Source organism: Panicum virgatum, chromosome 3N, assembly GCF_016808335.1.
Source record: "Panicum virgatum strain AP13 chromosome 3N, P.virgatum_v5, whole genome shotgun sequence".
In the NCBI taxonomy this organism is placed as follows: domain Eukaryota; kingdom Viridiplantae; phylum Streptophyta; class Magnoliopsida; order Poales; family Poaceae; genus Panicum; species Panicum virgatum.
Genome location: NC_053147.1, coordinates 28,096,548 through 28,122,361, shown reverse-complemented (window position 1 = coordinate 28,122,361; position 25,814 = coordinate 28,096,548). Strand labels below are relative to the sequence as shown.

The 25,814-nt window shown below is 48.4% G+C and overlaps 2 protein-coding genes across 4 annotated transcripts; one reads left to right on the top strand and one right to left on the bottom strand.

Annotated features, from left to right (window-relative positions):
• The first annotated feature begins 3,306 nt into the window (after positions 1 to 3,306).
• LOC120665503 (squamosa promoter-binding-like protein 9) lies at positions 3,307 to 19,879 on the top strand. Of its 3 annotated transcripts, none has more exons than XM_039945083.1 (10): positions 3,307 to 4,142; positions 5,396 to 5,574; positions 6,612 to 6,865; positions 7,005 to 7,079; positions 7,155 to 7,262; positions 8,100 to 8,217; positions 13,787 to 13,922; positions 15,325 to 15,499; positions 17,542 to 18,084; positions 19,272 to 19,879. In XM_039945083.1, the coding sequence occupies exons 1-10, from the start codon at positions 3,490 to 3,492 to the stop codon at positions 19,278 to 19,280; spliced, it is 2,250 nt and encodes a 749-aa protein (XP_039801017.1). In that variant the 5' UTR covers positions 3,307 to 3,489; the 3' UTR covers positions 19,281 to 19,879. The 3 variants fall into 3 exon arrangements, with proteins under 3 accessions (XP_039801017.1, XP_039801015.1, XP_039801016.1); XM_039945081.1 differs by having other exon boundaries at positions 19,267 to 19,879; XM_039945082.1 differs by having other exon boundaries at positions 3,332 to 4,142; positions 5,396 to 5,568; positions 19,267 to 19,879.
• Positions 19,880 to 21,125: 1,246 nt separating this feature from the next.
• Positions 21,126 to 24,605, bottom strand: LOC120665502 (lipase-like). The gene is made up of 8 exons (XM_039945079.1): positions 24,038 to 24,605; positions 23,791 to 23,885; positions 23,511 to 23,614; positions 23,316 to 23,416; positions 22,781 to 22,881; positions 22,246 to 22,683; positions 22,013 to 22,144; positions 21,126 to 21,751 (listed from the first exon to the last, which is right to left on the bottom strand). The coding sequence occupies exons 1-8, from the start codon at positions 24,329 to 24,331 to the stop codon at positions 21,592 to 21,594; spliced, it is 1,425 nt and encodes a 474-aa protein (XP_039801013.1). The 5' UTR covers positions 24,332 to 24,605; the 3' UTR covers positions 21,126 to 21,591.
• Between the last annotated feature and the right edge of the window lie 1,209 nt (positions 24,606 to 25,814).

Sequence of the window (25,814 nt, the reverse complement as noted above, 5' to 3'; positions counted from 1 at the left end):
CTTCTTTGGAGAATGGTGAGAGGGACCACGAGAGCTAGAAGGACCAGCAAGAGAGGGATCCACAGATCCAGAGGGTGCATCAGATGCAGGAGGAGCAGGGGCACTAGGAGCATGAGCACCGGTCTTGAGCAATCTATCCAATGTGCCTTTGCTTGGCCTATAAACTTGATGGCACTTGTCTGTCATAATATCTACTCCGGTCACTTCTGTGATCATGTGAAATATATAAGGGCATAGTGACATCCCTTCTTAGGTGAGACTGAGGAGATGATAATTTCTTCCCAAATGAAGTCAAACACGCTGAACACGGGCTGATTTGGACCCAATATGGCAAGGAGGTTTCTAGACATGTTGGATATCTTGTCTGAGTTCCCGGCCTTTGGTGTAACAGTGTAGCAAAGGAGTTGGTTGATCATCCTGTAATATGGGATAAGTCCTGAGGTAGTACCAAACTCAACATCGTGATATGCACTATCATACATATAGTGCATCTCACCGTCCTCTAGCACGTTCTCATCATGAATCTTTGGCCTATCAAGACCACTGCCAAGAAATCCAAGAAGAGCTGCAAACTGAGCATATCCAACTGAGAATGGCTTGCCTTGAAGGCTCCAATGAAGGATCTTGTTTTCTCTGTCAATACAGAGCGTGGCATATAATTGAGCAATCACCTCATTATTCCAATTACAGCTGAAGTCCATAATATCATGCATGTTCATCCTTCCACAAGCAGCTACAACATCACTTACTACGTGTATCTCAAGATCTTGCAACTGTTGCCAATCAATGGATTTCATCTCAGTTATGGGCTTGGACTTGGTCATAATGACTGTCTCATACCAGTCTGATTGAAACCAAAGCCAAAATCCCTGATCTCCTTGCATCTCCTTAGGATACTCTCTCGGATGGTTATACCTCAGATGATAGAAGTCGTGCTTGCCCTGTGGGTCTGGTGATGCAGGTCAGCATTTGCTCCAAATACTTTAGTGATTCTCCTTCATCATCTCCTTGAGATCCAGGAGCAGAGGCCCTCTTCATGCGAGCCCTAGAGCCTTGTCCTGAAGTAGTTTGAGGGTCAGGCCTTCCTCTGCTTTGAGCCCGCTTTGGCACCTTAGTTGACACTGCCTTTCTCTTTCGCTGGGCCTGAACGGGAGCAGCATCATGAGTCTCCTCAGAATCCGAGGAGGGCGATGACTCAATCTCTGGAGAAGCAGCCCTGGCCTTGCCTCTCTTCTCACGTGCCATCTGGTAGAAATAGCATGAATATTAGGATGGTACGATGATTTGGAATAAAATGAACTGGTTTGAATGGGTCAGAACAGAGCTAAAAAGCTCATGTCGGAACTTGCGACCAGGGGTCGGAATTTGCGACAAGGGCCGAGTATGAACCCTAAAATTTGCATCAAGAGATTTAGCCATCCAAACTGAATGAAACTTTAGGCATATCTTCTAGGAGGTACTAGGAGCCTATCCCCCAAAGGAATCCATCTAACTCTTTGTACATTGAGAGATTGGACAACGTAAAGATTTGAATGCATACCTTGACCTTTTCCCATGCGGATCGGAGGAGAGACGGAGGGGATTGGAGCCTCCAATCGACATGGAATCCAAAGAATCACTTGGCGCACAAATCCATGGTCCAAACTTCAGATCACCCCAAGAGATTGAGAGAGAGGAAGAGGGGGCGGAGGTGGCTTTTGAAATAAAGGAGTTAGGGTTCATGAAATGGTTCACTGGGTTTATATAGAATCGAGGTTCATCGGAAGTTTCGATAAGGGATCGGAAGCTCCGACGCGTTGAAAACTTGTTTCCAGACCCTCGGATGGAAGTTTTGTGGAACTTTTGGTGGGGGTTGGAAGTTCCGACGCCTCGTCGGAAGTTTCGACGGATTAAAAGATTCTGGCCGAGAGGGTTTTGTCGGAAGATTTCTGGAATTTCTGATGGAAGATCATCAATTATGGAGTTCTATTTTTGGATATAAAGTATACGGCGGCATCCCTCCCCGTTCCCGTCCGTCTGCGTCGCAGCACATTCCCCAGCGGCGAGGTGGCCATCCAACGGCCCAGGCGAGCCTGGCAGGGCCGGCTCTAGGGGCTGGACAGCAGGTGCGACCGCCGGAGGCCCATGGGGCTAGGGGGCCCAAGATCATATATGTAACTAGCAGTATTAGTAGGTACTTCCTCTGTCATGAAATATAGGGCATTCTAGAGTTCAAATTTTGTACTCAAATGTAAGACATTCTAGGTTGAGGGTGGATCAAACCATCTTAATTGTACACCGTTTTCGGATCTTTTCTAATAGAAAACATGCATGTAGCCATGTAGGGGAGGTGCATGTGGGGAAGGTGGATGGGAAGAGCATAGTACTTTAATTAGCACATATTTATTTATTCAAATAGAGTCTCAATGCTTAATAATTAAGGGTAAGAAAGTCTTTTCTTCATCTTCATAATCTATTGGAAAAATCCTAGAATGCTTACATTTGAGGACGGAGGAAGTATAATAAATCTTTAATTGAAAGCCCATTAGGCCAAATCACCCGTCCAGATGAACAGGTCCAGCCCATGATGTGAGGGTGAGGGTGAGGGTGAGGCTGCTCCGAGGCTTGCAGTTGCAGAGTAGCGCCGCTTTGTTTTCTGCCGCCGCCGACCGCCACGAGACACGATCGCAACTTGCGAGTTGCCCTGCTGCCCTGCGTGTGCATCCCTATGAGTTGCAGGCAGGCTGCGACAAACCGACGAACGATCTACTGGTCTACTTGAGAGTGGAGGCCAGAGAGGAGTAGAGGACTAGAGAAGACGACGCTATGATCTGATTTGCTCCACACGACACACAGCAAGCGGCAACTGGCAAGACAACAACACGATGACAGTAAGCAAAACTATTATTAGTTTTTTATTACACTATTGTTATTATATTGTAGTTGAGCTATATATATATTACAAAATAATTTTATTATTCGTACTATATACTATAATTTTAATACTAAAAATTAGTTCAACAAGTCTTTATCGTTTTTCTCGCCCTGGGCCCTTATAAATTAAAATTATAGAGCCTGCCCGGCGGCGGCCGATCACGGCCAGATCCACCGCGTGGGCCCCGCCCCGCCGCGACGCCACCAACAACAACAACAGGACGGGAGAACCCCGCGACGAGCGGCGTTCCGTCGAGCCGTCCCCACTGACGCGCAGGGCCCACCCGGACGTCGCTGTGGCGTCAAGATTCCCCAAACCGCTCACCAGCCAGGGCGGCCCACCCGTCAGCGAGCCCGCGCGGGGTCGTCCAGCGCCGCCCACCTACCAGACGCGAGGACCGATTCCCATTCGCTCCGCCACGGCGCGTGCTCCCGCCCACTCCCACTCCCACGAGACCCGAGTCCCCCCTCCCCTCCCTCCGCCTCCGCGGAATCGCGAGGGATTCCCAAATCGCCGGAGCTGATCGTGCCGTGCACGCGCGCGCGAGGTGGTAGGGCTAGGCTGTCCCCCCGGAAATGGACGCCTCCGACTCCGGCGGGGGCGCCGCGGCGGATGCCGGTGAGCCCCTCTGGGACTGGGGCAACCTCCTCGACTTCGTCCAGGATGACGACTCGCTGGTCCTCCCGTGGGACAACGCCGCGGGGATAGGGGCAGCCGACCCCACCGAGGCCGTCGCGCCGATGCTTCCCGCACCGCTGCCGCAGCCGTCGGAACCGGAGCCGGAGCCAGAGCCGGAGCCCGGGCCGGTGCTTCCGCCGCCCCCTCTTCGGGTCCAGGGGATCGGGCGCCGCGTGCGGAAGCGGGACCCGCGGCTGGTGTGCCCGAACTACCTAGCGGGGAGGGTGCCGTGCGCGTGCCCCGAGGTGGACGAGATGGTCGCCGCCGCGGAGGTGGAGGACGTGGCGACGGAGTTCCTTGCCGGCGCGCGGAAGAAGACTAAGACTGCGGCCCGCCGGGGCAAAGCGGGAGCCGCAGGCGGCAGCGGAGCTGCTGGAGGAACTGTCCGTGCGGTGGCGATGGAGATGAAGTGCCAGGTGCCTGGGTGCGAGGCGGACATACGGGAGCTCAAGGGGTACCACCGCCGGCACCGGGTGTGCCTGCGTTGCGCGCACGCATCTGCTGTCATGCTCGATGGTGTCCACAAGCGCTACTGCCAGCAGTGCGGCAAGTAAGCCCCAGTTCCTCCACTACCAGCTGTTGTATTGACTTGTTGGAAACCAATTCGTATAGCTAGGAGTAGGACATACAACCATGATCGAAGTCGTTCCGTTTCATATCAGTATTGAAGTTCTTACGTTAGTGATTGTTGGATAAAGTCTATCCATACATGATGTTTGGACGTTTCACTGGACACCAAAGATAACTGTTATCGCTTTTTGTTGTCGTTTTTCGGAGGGGTCTCGTCAAGAGAGATATGTCCTATTGTGGTTGATTTCTGGAACATCACTTTATTTATCCAGGAACTTCTACTGTTTTAGCTTTTATTCAAAATAGATAGTGATAGAATATACGTGGATGCAGAAATCATAGTTACAATTTGGAGGGGGCATTTATACTCTGTTAGGTGGGGTAAATTTTAATAAGGCCAAAAACTACAAAAAGAGGAGGTTAAAAGGTGCCTTGAAGTTGTTTATTGATTCGTATTGTACAAGTATGAGGATTGCAAGATTGGCATATTTGGAATTAAGCAAGTATTAACATACCCAAGAACCACAATTGCGGAGTGTCTGAGTCCGTGGGACACATAGCCGATTCACAAAATGAAAAGGTATACCCTCTAGACAATCTTACTTTCATGATGTGGTGTTCGAAACTTCAAATCAGGTAACTCTTTGGCTACGTGAGTCACGGGGATGCAAAATAGCTGTTCATGGGGACAGGAAACCCATAAGGCCAATCCAATAGGCCATAACTGATTCATATACCAAAGAGGTATACCCTTTAGCAAACCTTACTTTCATGAAGTGGCGTGATGAGACGACAAATCAGGTAACTGTTTAGAACTTTAGATACATGGGTTCAAAATGGGAGCAGAAGCAATCTTAGATACAAGTGCTGGTTTATTTCTTCCTGAGATTGGGGGCTATATTTTTAGAAAGGCCCTCTTAACATATTGGAATCCAGATTACGAGACGGTTTGGATATCCAATACTCCAAACTTTTCATAAACAGATTGAACAATAAAAAGCAGATGGCTTAACAAAATGAATTTGCCCTGACAATGCTGCTTTTCCTGTGTGGACTAGCGTCCAGTGTATGAATCTCTGCAGACCTTGTTTTGAGCATTTGGTGGTTTTTTTCACCAATTTGCCCAGTGACTCTTAAACTGTGATTTTGATAATTTTTTCATGGCTATAGTTTGAACTGCAGATTGCTGAAATAAACTTTTGTGTCTCATCTTTTTGTAAATGTCTATTTCAGGTTCCATGTATTACTAGATTTTGATGAAGATAAAAGGAGTTGCAGAAGAAAGTTGGAGCGCCACAACAAAAGGCGAAGAAGAAAACCTGATTCTAAAGGAATACTTGATAAAGAAATAGATGAGCAATTGGATCTGTCAGCTGATGTTAGCGGCGATGGTGAACTTAGAGAAGGTATAGGTATCAATAAGCTTTCTCAATACTTATTTTCACGTATTTACTAGCTTAGCATGGGTATTATCAGTGGTTGACTATTCATGTTGTTTATGGCGTTGCTTGGGCGCCTGGGCGATAAGGTGCACCAGCAGTGTGTTAGTGTTGCCTTACCGTGATCAGTGAGGAGAGAGGCAGAAGAGAGTACATATGCTAAATAGAGGAGTAGGAGGGAATCAGCAGGGCCAAGCTGTCGCCGCCTCTAGTATCTCTGCCTGAAGGACATTGCAGCTATTACTCCTGAAGGACAAGTTAAAAACATTCCAGTATTTGTTTACTCTCTCCGTCCTGAAATGTAGGGCGCCCAAGGTTTTTCAGATATATTATGGAGGTAGAGAAAAGACGCATGTACCCCTCATTAGTGCATTGTTCAGTTATTAATCAATTGCTTAATTTTCAGTGCCCGCACCAAAACCAAGGAGATTAACATGCCTTTTTTACTCCCCCGGCCCACTGCAATTGATTTTTTTTTACAAAACTAGCACCAAAACCAAGGAGATTAGCATGCCTTTTTGTCCAAAGGACCCTGGGATGCCTTACATTTGGGTACAAATTTTAGACCCTCCAATGCCTTACATTCCAAGGAGGGAGTATGTGATTATAAGGGACTTAAAAACAGAGAACAATTCATACCTGTTTACCTACCAATAGGGGCACATTTCCCATTTTTTAAATAGGTTTGCTACAACATAATATTCTCTGTTTGAAGTATAGCAATAAGCCAATAACACTTCACTATGCCAAGTGAGAGGAAAGAAAGGAAACTGATCTTTCATAGTTATTACTTTGCAAAGATATGATTAACATGGTTTACTTCCTCAGTGAAAATATTTCACTGTTTACAAAATACTTTATTGGTATTTGCGGAACTAGGTTTCCTGAGTCCAGTCTAACTCAGTATTGTTGATATCTCAGTAAAGAACCTATTATAAATCAGACCATTCTGATGAAGTTTGCGCTTTCCAATGTAAGACATCTCTGTTTAACTTATTGTTTTTATACAGAGAACATGGAAGGCACAACTAGTGAGATGCTTGAGACTGTTCTTAGCAACAAGGTTTTGGACAGAGGAACACCGGCAGGATCTGAAGATGTGCTTTCACCAACTTGTACACAGCCCAGTTTGCAAAATGAACAAAGTAAAAGTGTAGTGACTTTTGCAGCTTCTGTTGAAGCCTGCATTGGCGCAAAGCAGGAAAATGCAAAACTTACTACAAATTCCCCGATGCATGACACCAAGAGTGGCTATTCATCTTCGGTAGGTCCTTTTTTGTTCTCACGAAGTTGTTTATTTATACTAGTATGTACAATTCTGCTGTTTCAATCTATTTAGTTTGATGGAACCTTTCATTCTTTCCACTCTGATGGTTGTGGTAATGTTATACCATCCATTCTAGTGTCCAACAGGACGCATCTCATTCAAGTTGTATGACTGGAATCCTGCTGAATTTCCTCGACGCCTACGGCACCAGGTATACGGTCTTGCTGTAAGTTCTTTTAACATTGAACTATATTATTCTGAAGGGATGGTATATGTGAACATGCAGATATTTGAGTGGTTGGCTAGCATGCCTGTTGAATTGGAGGGCTACATTCGCCCTGGTTGTACTATTTTAACTGTTTTTGTCGCAATGCCACAACACATGTGGGATAAGGTATGCCATCTTCGTATTACTACACAACATGATAATCTTCAGGCCAAATAAAGAGATGCTGAACAGTTTTGCAGTATTTTCTTTTACCCTGTATTGGTTATGAACTAAGGAACTGAACCTTGCTCGGTGGAAGGTGTGGGTGTACACTCCCACCATCTAGGTTTGAGTCCTCTTCGACTTGAACTAGGTGCCTATTTCATCTTAAAGAAAAAGCCACCTATTTCTTCCTATGCTGGTCGAGTTATGAACCGCTAGCTATAAGTCTATAACACTAGTTGCAGTCCGGATAGATGTTCCTCCTGCATTTTATCTGCCATCTCCTGCCACTTCCGACTGCTAGTTTGTGTATATTTGATTGGCAACTTGAAAGTCCCATGCATGCATTCAGTGTCGATTGATTTGTTTGAAGTATTATTATGTTCCTGGGATCTATGCATGTCCAGTTTTAATGTTATTTAGACCTGCAGATTAGAGTGTTATAGAAAAGCATGTCTTGGTATTTGCACAAACAAAAAACTTGCTGTCTTGGCATCTAGCCTACTTAAGCAAAGAATTCCTTGCAAGCTCTGGAGGGCTGAATAAGCTCTGCCCACATGGTTAAGGTTTGTTGGGAAACCCTCCAGCTTGTCTTTCTTGCTTTCTTGAGCTAGGTTAGACTCTCTTTGTGTTGTAGTAACATTGGTGTACTAAAATTGTACAGGAGCCCTCAGTCTAGATGCTTTGCAGTTTTTTTTTTGTTTTTTTCCTTTTTGTGGTTGTATTGCCAACAATTTATGATTGCATTTTAACAAGAAATACAGTAGTGCCGCTAACAAATTTCTGCATATTTTTTGTCAGTTATCAGATGATGCAGCAAATCTTCTCAGAAACTTGGTAAATTCCCCTAGCAGCCTTCTGTTGGGTAAAGGGGCCTTCTTCATTCATGTCCATAACATGATATTTCAAGTACTGAAAGGTGTGTATTACCTAACTGTAGGAGGACAATAATTGTTGTATTCCTCCAACCCTAGATGGGTGGGTATATATAGAACCTATACATGGGCCTCTAGGTGGGCCTCTAAACACATGGGCTCAATATACTCCAACACCCCCCCGCAGTCTGAACTACCGGCGCAGCGGTGTTCAAGACTGGACAACAAGAAAGCTAACACCCCTCGCAGTCTGAACAACCGACGCAGCGGTGTTAAGACTGGACAAGAGGAGAGTACAAGAAGAGCACAAAAGGGCAAATACCCCCCGCAGCCACAACTAGCCACCGGCTACGTTGAGGCTGGATCGAAACTCCGAGAAGGTCGACGAGGGCAGCCCCTTGGTGAAGATGTCAGCAAACTGGGAGGTAGTCGGGACATGGAGGACCCGAACATCGCCGATTGCGACTCTGTCGCGCACGAAGTGTAGGTCGATCTCCACGTGCTTCGTCCGCTGATGCTGGACGGGGTTGGTGGAGAGATACACGGCACTGACGTTGTCGCAGTAGACGAGCGTGCTCTTGGCGAGCGGGCTGTGGAGCTCCGCCAAGAGCTGTCGTAGCCAGGATGCCTCCGCAACGCCGTTTGCGACAGCCCGGTACTCCGCCTCGGCACTGGAGCGGGAGACAACCGGCTGCCGCTTGGACGACCAGGAGACCAGGTTGCCGCCCAGGAAGACGGCGTAGCCGGAGGTGGAGCGACGAGTGTCCGGGCAGCCGGCCCAGTCAGCGCCGGTGTAGACCACCAGCTGAGTGTCGACTGGAGTGGAGCAGGGCTTGCAATCAGTCATCCCAGCCCGCTCCAGAATATCGAGGGCGTACTGCCGTTGGTGAAGTAGAAGACCAGACGGGCGAGGCTCAACAGTGACGCCCAAGAAGTGGTGGAGCTGACCGAGATCCTTCATAGCGAACTCCTGCTGCAGAGAGGAGATGATACTCTGAAGCAACTGCTGACTGGAAGCTGTGAGCACAATGTCATCGACATATAGCAGCAGATAGGCAGTCGCATCCCCACGGCGGTAGATGAAGAGAGACGTGTCAGACTTGGCCTCGGTGAACCCCAGTGTCATCATGAACGTGGCGAACCGAGAGTACCAAGCCCGAGGAGCCTGCTTCAGCCCATAGAGAGACTTGTTGAGCCGGCAGACCATATCCGGACGACTCGAGTCCACAAATCCCGCAGGCTGAGAGCAATAAACTGTCTCTGACAAGGTGCCGTGAAGAAATGCATTCTTCACGTCCAGCTGGTGTACAGGCCAAGTGCGCGAGAGCGCAAGCGAGAGGACCGTGCGCACCGTAGCGGACTTCACGACCGGGCTGAAGGTCTCATCATAGTCCACACCAGGCCGCTGAGTGAACCCCCGGAGAACCCAGCGAGCCTTGTAGCGCTCCAGTGTGCCGTCAGCCCGACGCTTATGCGTCCAGATCCACTTGCCAGTCAGCACATTGCAACCAGACGGACGCGGCATGAGGTCCCACGTCTGGTTGGCAAGAAGAGCCGCGTACTCCTCTTCCATCGCGCGACGCCAGTGAGGATCCACCAAGGCGTCGCGGACAGAGGAGGGTACCGGAGAGACCCGCGGCTCTCCCTCGGTGGCGGAGAGAGTCGCGGCCTGAGACGCCATCCGCTGAGTCACCATGGGATGGATATGCCGAGGATCCCGATGGATGACCGGCGGGTGGTACACCTCCGGCTCGGCTCGAGAGGGAGCCGGCGGAGTCGGCGGCGGCAACGGCTCCGGTGTCGGCGTCGCAGGAGCCTCCGGAGCAGGAGGCGGCGCCGGTGTCCGAGCCGAACGACGCCGGTATACCTGCACCGGCTCAGCGTACCGCTACGGCGCCGGTGTCGTCGCCGAGCGACGCCGGTACACCTGCACCGGCTGGGCGTACCGCGCAGGTGCAGGGGGAGGCACCGGGGCCGCGCGTGGCGCAGCGGGAGACACCGGGTCCGTGCGCGGCACGACCGGAGGTCCGGGGGCCGCGCGTGGCGCGACCGCGGGCACCGGGGCCGCGCGTGGCGCAGCATGGATCACCGGAAGTGGTGCCGGTGTGCCGGGAAAACCTGCAGGAAAAGGAAAGACAGGTAACGGTGGCTGAACCACCTGGTCAGTCGGAAAGAGGGACTCCAGCTCGGGGTCAGGAGAAGGTGCGGAGGAGGTGGAGTAGGGGAAATCCGACTCGTCAAAGACGACGTGTCGGGAGATCAGGACGCGGCGAGAAGTGAGGTCAAAGCATCGGTACCCCTTGTGGTCAGGGGAGTACCCAAGGAACACACAACGAGTTGATCGGGGCGCCAGCTTGTGAGGAGCGGTGGCGGAGATGTTAGGGTAACACGCACACCCGAAGACCCGAAGGTGGTCATAGCGAGGAGGGGTACCGAAAAGAGCGTGGTGTGGAGTGGGAGCAGGAGAAGCAGTGGACGGAAGGCGGTTAAGCAAGTAGGTGGCGGTGTGGAGGCTCTCCGCCTAGAAGCGCGGGGGCAGAGAGTCCTGGATCAGAAGGGTGCGCACGACGTCGTTCGTCGTGCGAATCATCCGCTCAGTCTTGCCGTTATGGGGAGAGGTATACGGACAAGATATACGCAGCTGAACACCCCGAGAGAGGAAGAAGGAACGGGAGGTGGAGTTATCGAACTCACGCCCGTTGTCACACTGGACGGCCTTAATGGTGAGGCCGAACTGAGTGGACACCCAGGCAAAGAAGTGGAGGAGGGTGGGGAAGGTCTCAGACTTGGCGCGCAAGGGAAAAGTCCAAGAGTAGTGTGAGAAATCATCGACCACCACCAGATAGTACTTGTAACCAGAAAGGCTAAGTACAAGAGAGGTCCACAGGTCACAGTGAACAAGGTCAAATGCATGCGTCGCATGCGAAGAAGAAGAAGAAAAAGGGAGCCGAACATGTCGACCGAGCTGGCACGCATGGCAGAGGGGCTCAGCAGGAGCCCCAGTACCAGGAACATCGGCACTACGACTGAGCTGAGCCAGAATGTCTCGGCCAGGGTGACCAAGACGGCGGTGCCAGGTGGTGGAAGACGGTGTCGCGGCAAAAGCGGCAGACCAAGACGGCCAGGGCGAAGAAGGCGAGAGTGGTGCAGCGGAAGAAGGAAGGCGAAGGGTGTAAAGGGGGCCCGTGCTGTCACACCGAAGTAGCGGACGCCGGGAGGCCGAATCCTTCACAGTGAGGCCAGAAGAATCAAACTCGATAGAACAAGAATTATCAGCTGTGAACTGACGAATGAAAAGAAGGTTATGAACCATCTGTGGAGCAACAAGGACATTGGGAAGACGAAAGGAACCAGGAGCAGAACCCACAGCAGTGACAGGAAGGCAAGACCCGTCACCAACCATGATGGAAGAAGGACAAGAGGGGTGTGGTGGTCGGACAGAAGAGAGGATACCGACATCAGGGGTGGTGTGGAAAGAGGCACCCGAGTCGGCGATCCACTCGGTGCCGACCGGCGGCGTCCGCCCCATGGCGCTGAAGGACTGCGCCAGTGCGGCCTGGTCCCACCCCCCAGGCCAGGTCGGCTGTTGGCTGGGCTGAGCGGGCGGGGTCTAGAACGGCGTGACCGCGGGCGGCATACCGAACGCAGGCCACGCGGGCGCGGGCGCAGGCACGCGCGCCATGGCCAGCGCGGCCGTCGTGAGCGCGGGCGCGTGCACGGGAAGTCGGGCAGCAGGGGCGGCACCAGGGGCCCCCGTGAAAGGTGCACGCGCCGGGGGCGGCAACCTGCGCGGCGGCGCGTGCATCGGTGAGGGAGGCAGCGGCCCGCGCGGGGTCCCTGGGCGCGACGACCTGCGCGGCGTGCGCGGCGGCGAGGGAGGCGGCGCCTGGAGCATTCGCGGGGGGAATGCCCAGCCCGTGGTAGGAAGGAGGAGGAGCGCCCGCGCCGAGGGCCCACACGCCAACGGGAAGGGTCCCTGCTGCGCCCGCAGGGGGAATCCCTGCCGCAGCAGCGCCTGCATCGCCCCCCGCGCGCTGCAGGGCAGCAGCAGCCGCAGCAGTGCCAGCAGGGGAAGGAGCAGGAGCGGCGGCGTCCCCCGCGCGCTGCAGGGCAGCAGCAGCCGCAGCAGTGCCAGCAGCGCCTGCATCGCCCCCCGCGCGCTATAGGGCAGCAGCAGCCGCAGCAGTGCCAGCAGTGGAAGGAGCAGCCGGCCAGGCAGCGGCCGACCAGGCGGCGGCGGCTGTAGAGGGGCCGGCGGCCGGTCCGGTGGCGGAAACAGAGGAAGGAGCGGCCAGCCAGGTAGCGGTCGACCAGGCGGCGGCCGCTGCAGAGGGGCCGGCGGGCACCGGCGGCCAGCAGGCGAGGGCGGCCGCGGGATCTGCGCGGCAGCGCGTCCCTGGCCGCGAATCCGGCGGCGGCGCGTCCCAGGCCACGGGATCCACGCGGCAGCGCATCGCAGGCTCCCTGGCCGGTCGGCAGCCAGCGCCGCCAGTAGCAGCGGCGGCGGCAGCAGGTGGATCCGGGGCCCCCGCGCCCGCCACGCCCCCCGCGCCCCCCGTGCGCACGCCAGCGGCGGCGGCGGCGGCAGCAGGGGCAGGCAGGGGGCCCCGACACTCAGGAACTGAGGACGGGGCGGCTGCGGTCCAGGCGGCGCGCGGAGCAGAGGCGGCGGCCCAGGTGGTGCTTGGAGCAGAAGGAAAGGAAGAGAGGGGAGGGAAGGAGGAGAGGGAAGGGAGGGGCGCCGCCGGGAGGGGCGGCGCCGTCGGCCAGCCATGGAGGCCGGCGGCGGCGGCTGCAGGGTAGGGAGGAAAAAAAAATCTAGTCTGATACCATGTAGGAGGACAATAATTGTTGTATTCCTCCAACCCTAGATGGGTGGGTATATATAGAACCTATACATGGGCCTCTAAACACATGGGCTCAATATACTCCAACACTAACTTCTTTTTCTGTGACATGGTCAAATTTATGCTAGTAACTATATTGATTTGACATGGTACATTAACTAGTTTGTTCTAACATATGAATACTGTTGGTTGCATCAATCAGGCTTGTGGCTATAACTAGATGTTCTGCTTTCAATTGTACCTATGAAAATTAAAATTCTTTGTATATCATCTGTGCTAACATCTGCCAACAAACCTGTAGTCAGCTTATATGAATGGTTATTTATTTCACATAACTGGAGGACCCATTTGGTTTCCAATATTTGGACGGAAAACTCCGCGGGTCCTGTACTGACGTGCATACTGTTATTATCGGTGAATATATAATATCATTACAAGTTTTCAATTGTATGTATGGAAACAACATTCTTTGCATATTATCTGTGCTAGTACCTGCTGAGAAACATTTCCCATCAAATTAGGAATGAATATTTATCTCTCATGACTGGATAACCCATTAGCTTTTCGACTGATGGGCGTGAGACTCCTTGGGACCTTTGCTGAGATGCATATTATTGTTTTTGGTAAAACTAATCGTGTCATGTTGGACAATCTATTAATCGATAAATGACTTGTATGATTTAATTCAGTAGTTTACTGCACTTTGTCATGAGACAAGTACCTGACTAATATTCTGTATCTAATATCTATAATGGATTTACATAAGATGGAGCAACATTGATGAGTACCAGATTAGATGTACAATCCCCAAAAATCGACTATGTTCATCCAACATGGTTTGAAGCTGGGAAACCTGTTGAGCTCATCCTTTGTGGAAGTTTCCTTGACCAGCCAAAGTTCAGGTACAAATTCCCTCTCTGTTGGAATCCTTTGCAGTAAGCCATCGACCTGTTTTACCTGTTGAACCCATGTGAATTCGCTTGGCTGTTGGACTAGAGCTTTTTATTCTGAATCCTTTACATGTCTTGTCACTTTGTATGAGACCATCTCTTGTGAGATTTTCTTAATGTTGACCTACCAAGTTATACTAGATTGAATTTGGGCATTAATTTTTATGGGAACAAATTTGCTTGCATTACTTTCGTTTGGCCAACCTAAATACCTAAAATAATGCGCCAACGGTTACATGTTGATTTCATCACTTCTCCATTGGTAACAAGAATAAATCTACGATCCAATGGAGTACAGCAGCATGCTTGAAATCTAATTTGATCAAGATAGAAGACTATAATTTAACATGCAACTAGTCTAGTATATGTTTGAGTCTACTGTCTGAACCATGAACAGATGTCAGGCATGCCTCATGTTGCATAAACACATGAAATAGATATTTGGATAGATAGGAGGAGAAATTTGACCACCCTGCAGGCTTGTAACTTTCAGTCGTAGAAAAACTTTTTTACATGCCACTGAGCATTGTGCCAGTTCCCAGTGTCCTACCAAAAATAAATCACACTTTATTACCAACTAAAATTGTTACCTTCCATGCTGTTGCTGCCCACTGGGTGTCCGGGTTATGTTGTGCTGTTTATTAGGTTGCAGAAACAAAAATATCATTTCAGTAACATTGTTTATCGATCAAGTTTTGCAAGAATTCTTGAACTTCAGTTTGTTCCCATCAACTTGGAGAAACACCTAAATTTGAACGATGCTAAATAACAGCAATGTTCAATTTATTTCATTTGGTCACATTTCATGCACAAAATTTGACGCAATAGCACTGGTAACCAGTAATAGGTCGTGAACTTCAACCCAAATTTTGTAGCAAATGAACGGTGGAGATTTACTAAAGCATTTGTTGCTGTGAGTTTAAGAAGCACAATGTAACCCTTCAGAATGATTCCAAATACGTGCATGAGTCCAATCTTTTTCCTCCAAATCTATATAGATAACTATCCATGAACTTGTAATATTATTTAATTTTCTTGGCTTTTATGCAGCAAAGACACTCTATATGTTACATCCAAGGCTACGTCCTATATTTATTATGGTTATATATCTAGTCTAGATGCAGCAAAAAAGTGTGGTTATGATTTATCCACAATAAGTGCTTATCGGTGAATTTATTTCCTAGGTCAACTATGAAATTCGTTGCAAAACTGATACTCTAGGATATGTTTGCAAGTCTGCATGAAGCGAATTGATCCGTTATATTTTGTTTCTTATATAACCTATTTCTTAGCTGCTAGCTGTCTATGCCTGATTTATGGTTAGGAGTTTATTGAATTTGTGTTCTTATGGTAGGTCACTTCTGTCATTTGATGGGGACTATTTGAAGCATGATTGCTGCCGTTTAACATCTTGTGATGCCATCGATTGTGTTGAAAATGGCGATCTTATTCTTGATTCTCAACATGAAATTTTCCGAATAAACATCACTCAAACAAGACCGGAGATTCATGGACCCTCATTTGTGGAAGTAAGTATTATCTTCTTTGACAACCTCGATCAAATTCGATCATTGAACTTCTGTTATGGTTGCTTACCCCTGGAGTTATAGTTCATGGGCGTGTGTTGAATTGCGTTTAGAGAGGGGTTCCTTTTTTATCCTTCTTTTGTAATCTCTCTTCTTCATGAAATGACATGCAGCTCTACTGCGTGTCCAAGAAAAAAAAGAGTACCGTTAAATATTTTCCTACATCCAATGATTTCGATCAAGTTTCGAGTCAGGCTTGCTTGTGGGATTGTTTTGTTACATACTCTTTATGTGATGTACTGATGTGTTTTTTGGTATTTTAGGTATAGTAGTGTATATTTTTTACAATTTGTACGTTTGGGTGCCACCTTCTTGAAATGTGCCCAGAGATTGATGCAAATAAAGTTTGATGGAAAGGCATTGAAACATAATAGTAAAGTTAAGATTTTTTTGACATTTTAACTCGTGCCTACGGCTTTTCAAAAAAAAAAAACTCGTGCCTACGACATTTCTCTTTATGACTAGGGTCCTGTTTGGGGGAGCTTCTAGGAGCTTTTACTTCTCCAGGAAGCTCCAAAAGCCACGAGCTCCCCCAAACGGGTCAGATTCTCCAAACCGCAAAAGCTCCAAAAGCTTGGTTTAGCACTACAACGCTAGAAGCTCCCATGGACGAGCTTCACAAGCTTTTGCGGGTCCGCCCCCCTTCCCCATCTCCTCGCCTCTCCTTCCCTTCCACACTCCCTCGCCTTACCCCTTCTCCGCCCGCCGGCAGCTGCGCCGGCGGTCCCCCTCCACTAGCCAGACGCCTACGCTCGAGCTTCCCCCGCCAGCCACCTCCGCCGAGCTCCACCCGACGGATCCACCCTCGACCTCCGCCCCATCATCGTCCTCTGCGCAGAGGATCCACCTCCGCCCGCCGGATCCAACTTCGAGCTCTGCCCGACGTCGGCCTCCGCAGCCCCGAGGTCGCCCCCACCCCCAACGTCCCCCTCCATCCACTGCCGCCTTCGGCGCCGGTAGCCCCTCCCCTCCGCGCAGATGGACGCGCCACGGCCCCTCCCCTCCGTGCGGCTTGCCGCACCGCCACCCCTCCCCTCCGTGCAGATGGACGCCCCGACGCCCCTCCCCTCTGTGGAGCACCGCGCCGCCATCCTTGCCAAAAGCTCCATTGGAGAAGCTTCCCCAAACAGGCACTGATAGCTTTTCCCAAAAGCTGATTCCTACACCAGCGGGGTGTGCTTCTCCAGGAAGCGCTTTTGGAAAAGCTGCCGCTCCTCCAAACAGGGCCTAGATATGTTCTGGATTCTGGTTAACCAGATTGCTCTTGATATTAAGCTTACTAAATTTTAGAACATGCAAATAATACTTTTAAAATGATATCTTTGAACAAGGACATTCTTGGCTTGCATAATGCCCTAATTGTATGTCGGTTCTTGTCCTTAGAGGCGATCATTTAGTTTAACAGTTTTAATTGATTGAAATCTAGCTGGGGCATTGTAACTGGAGGAGGAATATGAGGCGATAAAACAATAAGAGATGTATGTATAATGTGGATTAATACTCACTATCAATCCCCTTTTGAAATGATTGATATGTAAACATATCAGATTAGTTAAGTCAAATCTCAAAAACATATGTCATCTGTATTTTTTTAAGAAACTCAGGAAAGACGATGAGCTCTTTTTGTATTCTAGTGGTGCGATTTACCGCAGCATTATCCATTGGCTTGATAGGACTTTTAGTGGAGGTTTATAACTGAAATCTCATTAGTGGAACAACACTTTGCAATACATATTTGGATAGAACATACCAACAAAGTCACTCTCTAGGCATTTCAGTGGAAAAGTTGTTTGTGATTGGGATAGAAGACTAATTCATTTTGTTGCTAACTTTCTAGTGCAAGAGGCAACAAGCCAGTTATTTGTCGTTGTTCCATAGTATCCATTTAATATTAACAACTACTGCTTGTCTGCCACATGATGTTCTTCCGCTTGTATGATTGCTGAATTTTGAATGTTTCGGTCATATTTGCTTATCTTTTGCAGGTTGAAAACATGTTTGGATTATCAAATTTTGTTCCAATCCTTTTTGGTAGCAAACAGCTGTGTTCTGAACTAGAGAGGATACAGGATGTTCTTTGTGGTTCGTCTAACAGTAACTTATTTGGAGAGTTACCAGGCGCTTCTTCTGATCCTTATGAGCGTCGAAAGGTTCAAAAGGCTGCTATGTCTGGATTCCTGATAGACATCGGATGGCTTATCAGGAAGCCAACTCATGATGACTTAAAAAATGTACTGAGTTCAACGAATATCGAGAGATGGATATGCATATTAAAGTTCTTGATACAGAATGATTTTATCAATGTTCTGGAAATAATTGTGAAGTCAATGGAGAACATCATGGGCTCTGAGGTTCTTTCAAACTTGGAAAGGGGGAGATTGGAAGGTCATGTAACAGCATTTCTTGGATATGTAAAGCATGCTCAAAACATTATTAATAGTAGAGCTAACAATGACAAGAAAACAAAGCTTGAAACAAGATGGACAAATCAGCCAAGCTTAGGCACTTCTGATCCACCTGCTATTGAAGTAAGTGCTACTATGTTGCAAAGAATTTCTGTGGTAGTTAAAATTTTAAAATAGACTGATGCTTCACCTTCAGTACACTGTTCTCTTCTTGACATGTATGAATGAATACTAGAAATTTTCAACAACGAAACATTTCTGTATCTGGACTTAGTGTCATTACTCAGGGCTGATGTACTTTGGCACTAAGATTTTGCCAGGCTGGTCTTCAGCTCGATATCAGCATTCCCTAATCAACTGAAGCATCTATCAGTGACAGCTATTAATTAATTTGTTCAGGTCGTTAAGAGAGTTATGATCATGATTCATGAGTTAGTGTTACATTAGTATTTTTACTACATTGTCTTTCTGTACACTTAACCAGTTAATTTCCTGATATCATTAGCGCTGCCTTTTTGCCCTTTAGCTGTTTTTGTCACCATATGAAAGATGCACCGAGGTTTTTATTTGTTATAGTTAATTTTGTTTATCGTTGAAATACACTCACCATGGACAAAATGCATATGGTAGGGTTTGCATGATGCTTTCATTTGTTGGTGTGTAACCTTAATATCTGTGTCATCATTTTAGTTCAACTTATCAGACAAATGATGAACTCTAGCTGGGCTCTCTAAAATGCTAGAACTACTGCAGTTAGATTCTATTGGGAAAAAAAATAGACTTCGGGATTTGGGAACCGGACAGCACTGCCTTACCTTGCCTAGCTTTGCTGGGTAAAAGGCCAGGCAATCCTTGCTCAGCTAGCTTGTACAGGCAATGGAACCAAAGAGCCCCAGATTCTGTTATGTTGTTTTTATAGCTGGAAAGAACTTCCTTTAACCCATGGTGCTATAGAAAAATCACCAGCAACCAAAACCACAAACAAGTTTCTGAGCACCTTCAATCAGAAGGTTTGAGCCTGGTGGGATACTACCTTGTGCTGCAAGGGCATGCACAACTCTGTTACATTCATGTGGGACGTACTTATCCTTGAAAGTAAAAGAAGTTAAACACAATCAGATTTTATTAAGTTGTGGAGTGGTCCTATGAGTTGCATTGCAAGAACTTTTTTCCCCGTTTCCTGGAAGTGTTGAATTGCTGATATAACAAACAAAAAGAATAGTGCTGCATTTATCCCTTTATTGTTTTGAGCTGCTACTTTTTAATATTCCTGCTGCAAACTAATTTATGTTTGGTACTCTGCAGAACAGTGGTACTGATGTTGATAAGAATTTGCACTCAGCTAATGCAGCTTATGAGGAAGAAACTGTGCCCCTTGTGACTAGAGATGTCTCACACAGGCACTGCTGCCAGCCTGATATGAATGCTAGGTGGCTGAAGCCCTCACTGGTGGTTAAGTATCCAGGTGGTGCCACGAGAATGCGACTTGGCATGACTGTGATAGTTGCTGCTGTGTTGTGTTTTACAGCTTGCCTTGTACTTTTCCACCCCCATGGAGTAGGGGCGCTTGCATCTCCAGTAAAGAGATACTTATCTAGTGACTCCACATTGTAGTCGATGTTAGATCAGATCTTTATTTCCCCTGCCACCTTCCTCAGTATCATATGGGCATTGTAAGTTGAGGCATAGCTTGTACATCTGGTTTTTGGGTGAGGGTCAGCATACAGGTGCTTTCCCCTTCTGTGCAAACCTGTTTTCTTCAGACTGTAAGTAGAGATGCCAGAGTTTCTGACCTGCTAGTGTATGGGCATGTAAACTGCTATGGTAGTGCGGCAGTTAATAGAAAATAGCTTCATTGCTGCAAAGAGTGCGTCCCAACTATTCACATGCAATTGTAATACTCTCTTGTTGCTGTGGCCGGTGGGTTTCATTGGACAAATTTGGAATTGGAATGGACAAACTGACCATTACTGCCTTCACAGCGGAAGGGTTCAGATATCACGAAAACACCTTGGAGAATATCATGCCTCATTGACACGAAAGGTAGCTGAAGATTTATATATACAATTTTAGGGAAAGATTTAGGGTTGCTCATCGACAGCTCACAACTCCTCACCTCTCCAATTGGTTACCAACGACTAAGCCTGGGTGATGAAAATCAGTTCGTCTTAAAATGCCTCAACCGTCGCAGAAAATGCGCCTCAGCATCTCCTTACAACGGCGATAGAATTTTAATGTCGCTCCGAACTGACAATAGGTGCAACAGCAACACTGCAAAAAAGCTGTGGAACCGTGATCGCAATGTACCACGAGCCCTTGACAAACCAAAATACCGCGAGTCTAGTCGAAGGGCGATTTGGGCTAGAGCTATTTAGCTCAAGCAAATAGTCCTATAAAGAAATAGTTCTTCATGTGTTTAGATCCAAGAGCTATTTTGCATTTAAAACATTTTTTCCTAATCATTGGAGCCCCATTACCTCTCTTGTTGTGGTAGGCCTCTCCTGAAATAGCCTAAATAATCACCTTTTGGGTGGGATAGTTTTTTGGTAGGCTACTTACAAATAGCCAAGAATTAGTCCTCATATTTGAAAATTTTGGGCTATTTAGGGCTAAAAAGAGGTGGGCTAGAAATAAGGGAAATAATCCCTAGATCCAAATATGCCCGAAGTGTCTAAACCGACCAATGCACCACGAGTCTTGACAAACTGAAAGTTCCACAGGCGGTCGCCTCTCGCCATGCAAAACGTATCGAAAAAGGAAATATTCAGCAGCATAAAAATGGAATAGGAGTTCCTTGCAGCTCCACCCGAGCCATCCAGAAAATTGATCATTTCCTCTTCCTCCATGATGAAACGTAATGAGTTTGCTTGGCACGACATTGTGCCCAGCAGCTTCTTCACGCGCCCAAATACCTTCAAAATGTTAGGCGGACTCTGCAAGTTGTTATTATCTAGTGCAAGGAATATAGGCAAATTTGTTCTGCATGCATAGTTAACCCTAGTATTAACTGTGTGTTTTTTTAATGTGATCCGCTAAAAAAAAGAATCCACTATAATAAAATACAGCAAGTTGCTAGAACCGGTATAGAAGGCAGCTCACGTGTGCTAGCCCGGAATGATTGAGCGACGTATCAGTGAATTTTTTTTTCTTCTTTGAGAGAGGTATTCCAGCTGCCTGCAAGAATCCAGGGCAAGCAAAGATATCCAATCCTGATAATTGCCACAAAATCCTTCTGCTAGTACAAGGTTACACCATCCACGCAACCCTCGATATTTACATCTCACTTTTTAAACATACATGTGAACCTATCACAGCCGCAGTTAGGTAATCAGTAACTGCAGCCGTCTGATCCATTGTCTCCTGTTTGTTCCATGGAAGGCAAATCCAAAATCTTCCTTGCATTGGAGTGTACATGGTTGGCCGAGCCGAAGCGTTCCCTAGGCAGTCGGAGTATCCGACAAGGATGCAAGTCCCCAGCCTCCATGAGCCCCTCTTCCAAGAACAGGAGAGATCAAGTATGAAATGCTCGTCAAATCATCATCAGCAAGTAATTTACAGCTTACGAAAACGCTGTGGTTCCTCATTTGTTCCTGTCTACAACCTAGAAATACTTTGCTTTGGGATTATCTGCTATTGACTCGTTTCGTTTGGTACAGTAGGTGGGCTCTTCCTAAATGCATGCTTTCTGCATCGCTGGAAAATGCCATCATACAGCAAATCGAACTGCACGCCAGCTCTTTCCCGGTTCACAATAAATAGAATGTGGTCAGCTTCAATAATCTTGTAATACCTGCATAAATGAATAAAGTAGTTATTTTTCCATTGGTGAAGCAACAAAAATGCATGAAATCACCTAAAACTTGACAGCTGACCAATTGAATCTAGTGTCAAACTTTTAAAGCACTGTCAAGAGAACAAATGTACTAGGGTGCGAGAGTTAACTGATGATAATGAATGCCATGATCCTAGAAATACTTTGAAGCAAGAAAGATACCTATTTCTACCAAACAACTTAAAAGTTTGAGGCAAAACTCTGAAACATAGTACTAACCATATCCCAGGTTGCAAAGGATGGCAGTCAGAATCATCCAAGACAAAACGGTGTGGATGCTCTATAGGAATGCGTGGGTGAGTCATAGAGATTGTGTTCAAAGCCCCATCATTGTCTTCCCAATCTTCATCCCTGGGTAATATCAGCAAAAAAAAATTAAAGATGTGCTAAATAATGAACCACACGCAGATACCTTTAAGAATATGTATTTCACCTTAGAGCAGAGGACTCACCTGTATCCTTTGTAAGGCAGAGGTGCATTTTGAGGGTGCCGCCACATACACATCTGAAGGACTCTGAGAAAGAGCATGGGGTGGACTCCAAGAACACTTGAAGGCACTGTAATTCCAAATAGCTTTCTTGTTTTCTTTGTAGCATAACTGAAGTAAAATGTATTGGGAAAGGTCCTCAGTCTAGAGTTAAGTTTTATAGATCCCTGTATTGTGAGATCAGGTAAAATCCAATCTCCGCTGGCAAATGGGCCAGTGTGCCCCAGCAGCAGATCAATTAAACCTGAAAAGCCTACTTTCCTCCGAGACATCTCATAGTGGTCAAAACCAAAATTGTAGTAATTCTTCAGCCAAGAAATATCTAGCCAATCGTAGACTATTACTCCAAGCCGGCAGAGCTGAAGAAGACAGATAGGTCTCATGGACTTACCATCTTCGACCCTGAAAGTAACAGAAAAGTTATAAAAAAAAAGGTAAGGAGCCACAACCAGATGAAGTACATCAATCTTTTAATCTGCATAGTTTCTGCAACACTTACAGCATGCCGTCATAGTAAGTTCTCGTTGTCCCGTTAAGTGCGCCCGACAAAGAAGTAAGGCTCAGAATCCAGTCTTCAGAAGTATCATGGCCTGGGAAAGCCTGACATTGGTATCACGGTATGCGTCAGAATTATATATGCACAAAGTACTCTAAAGTCCCCATGTTTCGTAGCACTAGAGAGCCAGCAAACTGCCGGCTCAACATGCAACAAGCAAGACCAGCATGCCACATGCGTAAAGCTCATAAAGGGTCGTGCAATCGAACACAGAAGCTAAATTCAGTGGCAAAAGTGTATTTCAAAATCAGAGGGTTAGAAAATAGAAAGGTTAACTAAGAACGGGTTTTGGCCATACTAAAAACAGATTCCTGGACCATCCCTACAAAAGCGCTTTAACAGAGGCCCAAGTTAACTAAAACTGAAGCAAAGTAATCCTAAATTGGGTGCTCTGATCATGTACTCCAAGTCACAAGAACCATCCCTCCCGAAGCATATGATTGGCATGACTATTTCTAACAGCATCACTTGTGTATACCTTGTCGGCTAGCATCTGATGCAGCACCCTCACAACCTGAGCGCCTGCCGAGTGCCCGACAAAGTGCACGGGGTTCTGTTCGTCCCACACAGGATAGTGCCCTGCGCCCAATTAGAACAGCAATTTCAAAAATGAGCCCAAAAGAAGTTCCTGAAAGGCCATGGCAATGTATTCTGTTGTTGAGAATCTCTCTACCTGTAGGATAGATTCTCCCGAACTGCGTGTGGTCGCAAGCCTTGCTGTGATCCTCGCCATAGTCCACCTGGCCGCCCTTGAGGTAGTAGAACAGCTCGCGCGCCCTGCAGCGCCATGAACAATCGAATCATCATAAGCGCCATAATTTAGTAAGGTAAGGTGATTAAAGAAGGTAAAGCAGTGGGGATCAACTACCAAACAGGAATATTTGTCAGGTTTTGTATTATGCCGATCATAGAGGTATGCTGCTACTTTTCTTTTCCTGTGTTGATCCACCTACCTGTCATGGATGCTGGTGAGCGACCCCAAATCCGGCACGAGCACGCGGTCGTCCTTCTTCTCGGCGCCGGCGAAGTAGGAGAGCCCGCCGAGCCTCTGCGCGCGGAAGCAAGCAAAAGGGGGGAACACATGAGCAATCTGCCTTCGAAGCATTTCACCGAACACCCACCGCCCCCGCCCCAGAAGCGCGGAAGAAAAAAAAACCAACACCACCGAGAGATAAGAAGCGCTTCCGTTCGGTTTCATACCCCCTTGCCGAAGCCGAAGATGCCGTGGACGAGGACGATGGGTGGCGGCGAGCCGTCGAGCACGACGGGCGCGGCGCCCCTGCGCTCGTCGCGCTCCCCCGCGGCGGCGACGTCGACGAGCGCCCCCTCGCCCGCGGCGGGCGGCGGCGGCCGGCGCAGCAGGAAGGACCCGGAGGCCGCGGCCGCCTGCGAGATGTCGGCGGCCACGGCCGTGCTGAAGACGTAGAAGCCGAAGACGAGGTGCACCGCGGCGCTGACCCCGAGCTCCATGAGTCTGAGGATGAACCGCGCCATCCCGCCGCGCCGGCGGCCTCAGCCCGAGCGGCTACGAGGGCGGCGGCGTGCCCTCGGGCGTCGGCTCGTCGTCGTCGCCGCCTCGCTCCCCTCCGCTCAGGAAGAGGAGGAATAGGAGGAGGAGGAGGAGAAGAACGACCCAACGAACGGAGCGGACCGGTCGCGCCCTCCGGATTGGGCCGCCGCCTCGTCGGCCTCCTCCCACTTTTCAGAGCCCTCGCGGTTTCCGTCCGTCGCAGCGGCTCGGTGCCGCGCTGTCCGCCCTCGGTTCCCCCCTCTCTCTCTGCCCCTGGCCCCAATCATCGGGCTGGCTATTTATAACCGGCGGGCGCGGGGGCCTCGGCGTCGTGGCGCGGGGGTTGCTTCTGCTGCTCGGGGGCGTTCGGGAGTCGGGACTCGGATCGGAGTCCGTGTGGGTGGCCGGTCGCGCTGCGGGTGCGGGTGCGTGGCGGTCTGGCGGAGTCGACCGCGCGGGGCTGTGTCGGGCTGGGAGGGTATGGGCGGGGCGCGTGCGGTTGGGGGGTTCGCGTCGGCTGGGGCTTCTCTGTCTCCCTCGCGTGTCTCCGTCCGTGTCCCTGTACACGTGGAGGCCATCCCTTCATCTCCCATCTAGAAACCTGAGCCCACCAATTTCCCATCCAAATCTCACGCCACCAGGAAAACGGAGCCGTCCGTCAGTCCGTCAGCTGCTCGATTACCCTTCCTCCCTGCTACTCCAGCTCAATTCCCCTTCCTTCCCCTTCCTCCGTGCCAGGGTTTACATTTTCATTGATAAGCACTTTATCAGTCACCACCGGTAACGATAATCGATTGATAATCGCTTATAAATCGCCAATACCAACTGATAAGGACGTCCGAATTCAAAAAACGATTATCGATTATTTACCCGTGATTATCGACAAAAACCGACGATAAATCAGTGATGTGTGCTGATAAACATGTTTTTCGGAGGAAAATAAAAAAACTATATATTAATATTTTGCACTTGATGTCCATACAAATATGAGTACATTAATTAAGCAGATACATGATACTCCATGCAAAGTTTCCTACATATCCATACAAATTAATAAAATGAGAATCCATATAAATATGAGTACATTAATTAAGCGGATACATAATACTCCATACAAAATTTCCTACATATCCATACAAATTCATGAAGTCTGAACACATTGCAATTTTCATTCTTCATCCTCTGCCTCATGATGTTCATAATATTGTTCCTACATTTATTAAATGGAGTGAATATGAGAGGTGAACAAAAAATTGAATAAACACACTTAAACAGATACACACATGCAATCCATACGCACTTGGTAACCAAAAGGTAAGATGAATAAGTTGTTGTGGTAGCGGTGGCGGTGGCAACCTTCCCCTATACGGTGGGGGAGTTGCAGATGCGGTGCGTACTTTGGAGTAGATCTAGCTCGTCTACCGCTTCTCGTTTGTCGTTGTGAGGTGGGTGCACCATGATCTTGAT

What these genes read in the sequence shown, in the direction of transcription:
- LOC120665502 (XM_039945079.1), bottom strand. Translation starts at nt 24,331, where the DNA reads ATGGCGCGGTTCATCCTCAGACTCATGGAGCTCGGGGTCAGCGCCGCG. An exon ending in TCTTCGGCTTCGGCAAGGGG is followed by an intron (nt 23,886 to 24,037) that starts GTATGAAACCGA and finishes TTCCGCGCGCAG; the next exon opens with AGGCTCGGCGGGCTCTCCTA. An exon ending in CCTTTGCAACCTGGGATATG is followed by an intron (nt 21,752 to 22,012) that starts GTTAGTACTATG and finishes TCATTTATGCAG; the next exon opens with GTATTACAAGATTATTGAAG.
- LOC120665503 (XM_039945081.1), top strand. Translation starts at nt 3,490, where the DNA reads ATGGACGCCTCCGACTCCGGCGGGGGCGCCGCGGCGGATGCCGGTGAG. An exon ending in CTCGACGCCTACGGCACCAG is followed by an intron (nt 7,080 to 7,154) that starts GTATACGGTCTT and finishes GTGAACATGCAG; the next exon opens with ATATTTGAGTGGTTGGCTAG. An exon ending in CTGATCCACCTGCTATTGAA is followed by an intron (nt 18,085 to 19,266) that starts GTAAGTGCTACT and finishes GGTACTCTGCAG; the next exon opens with AACAGTGGTACTGATGTTGA.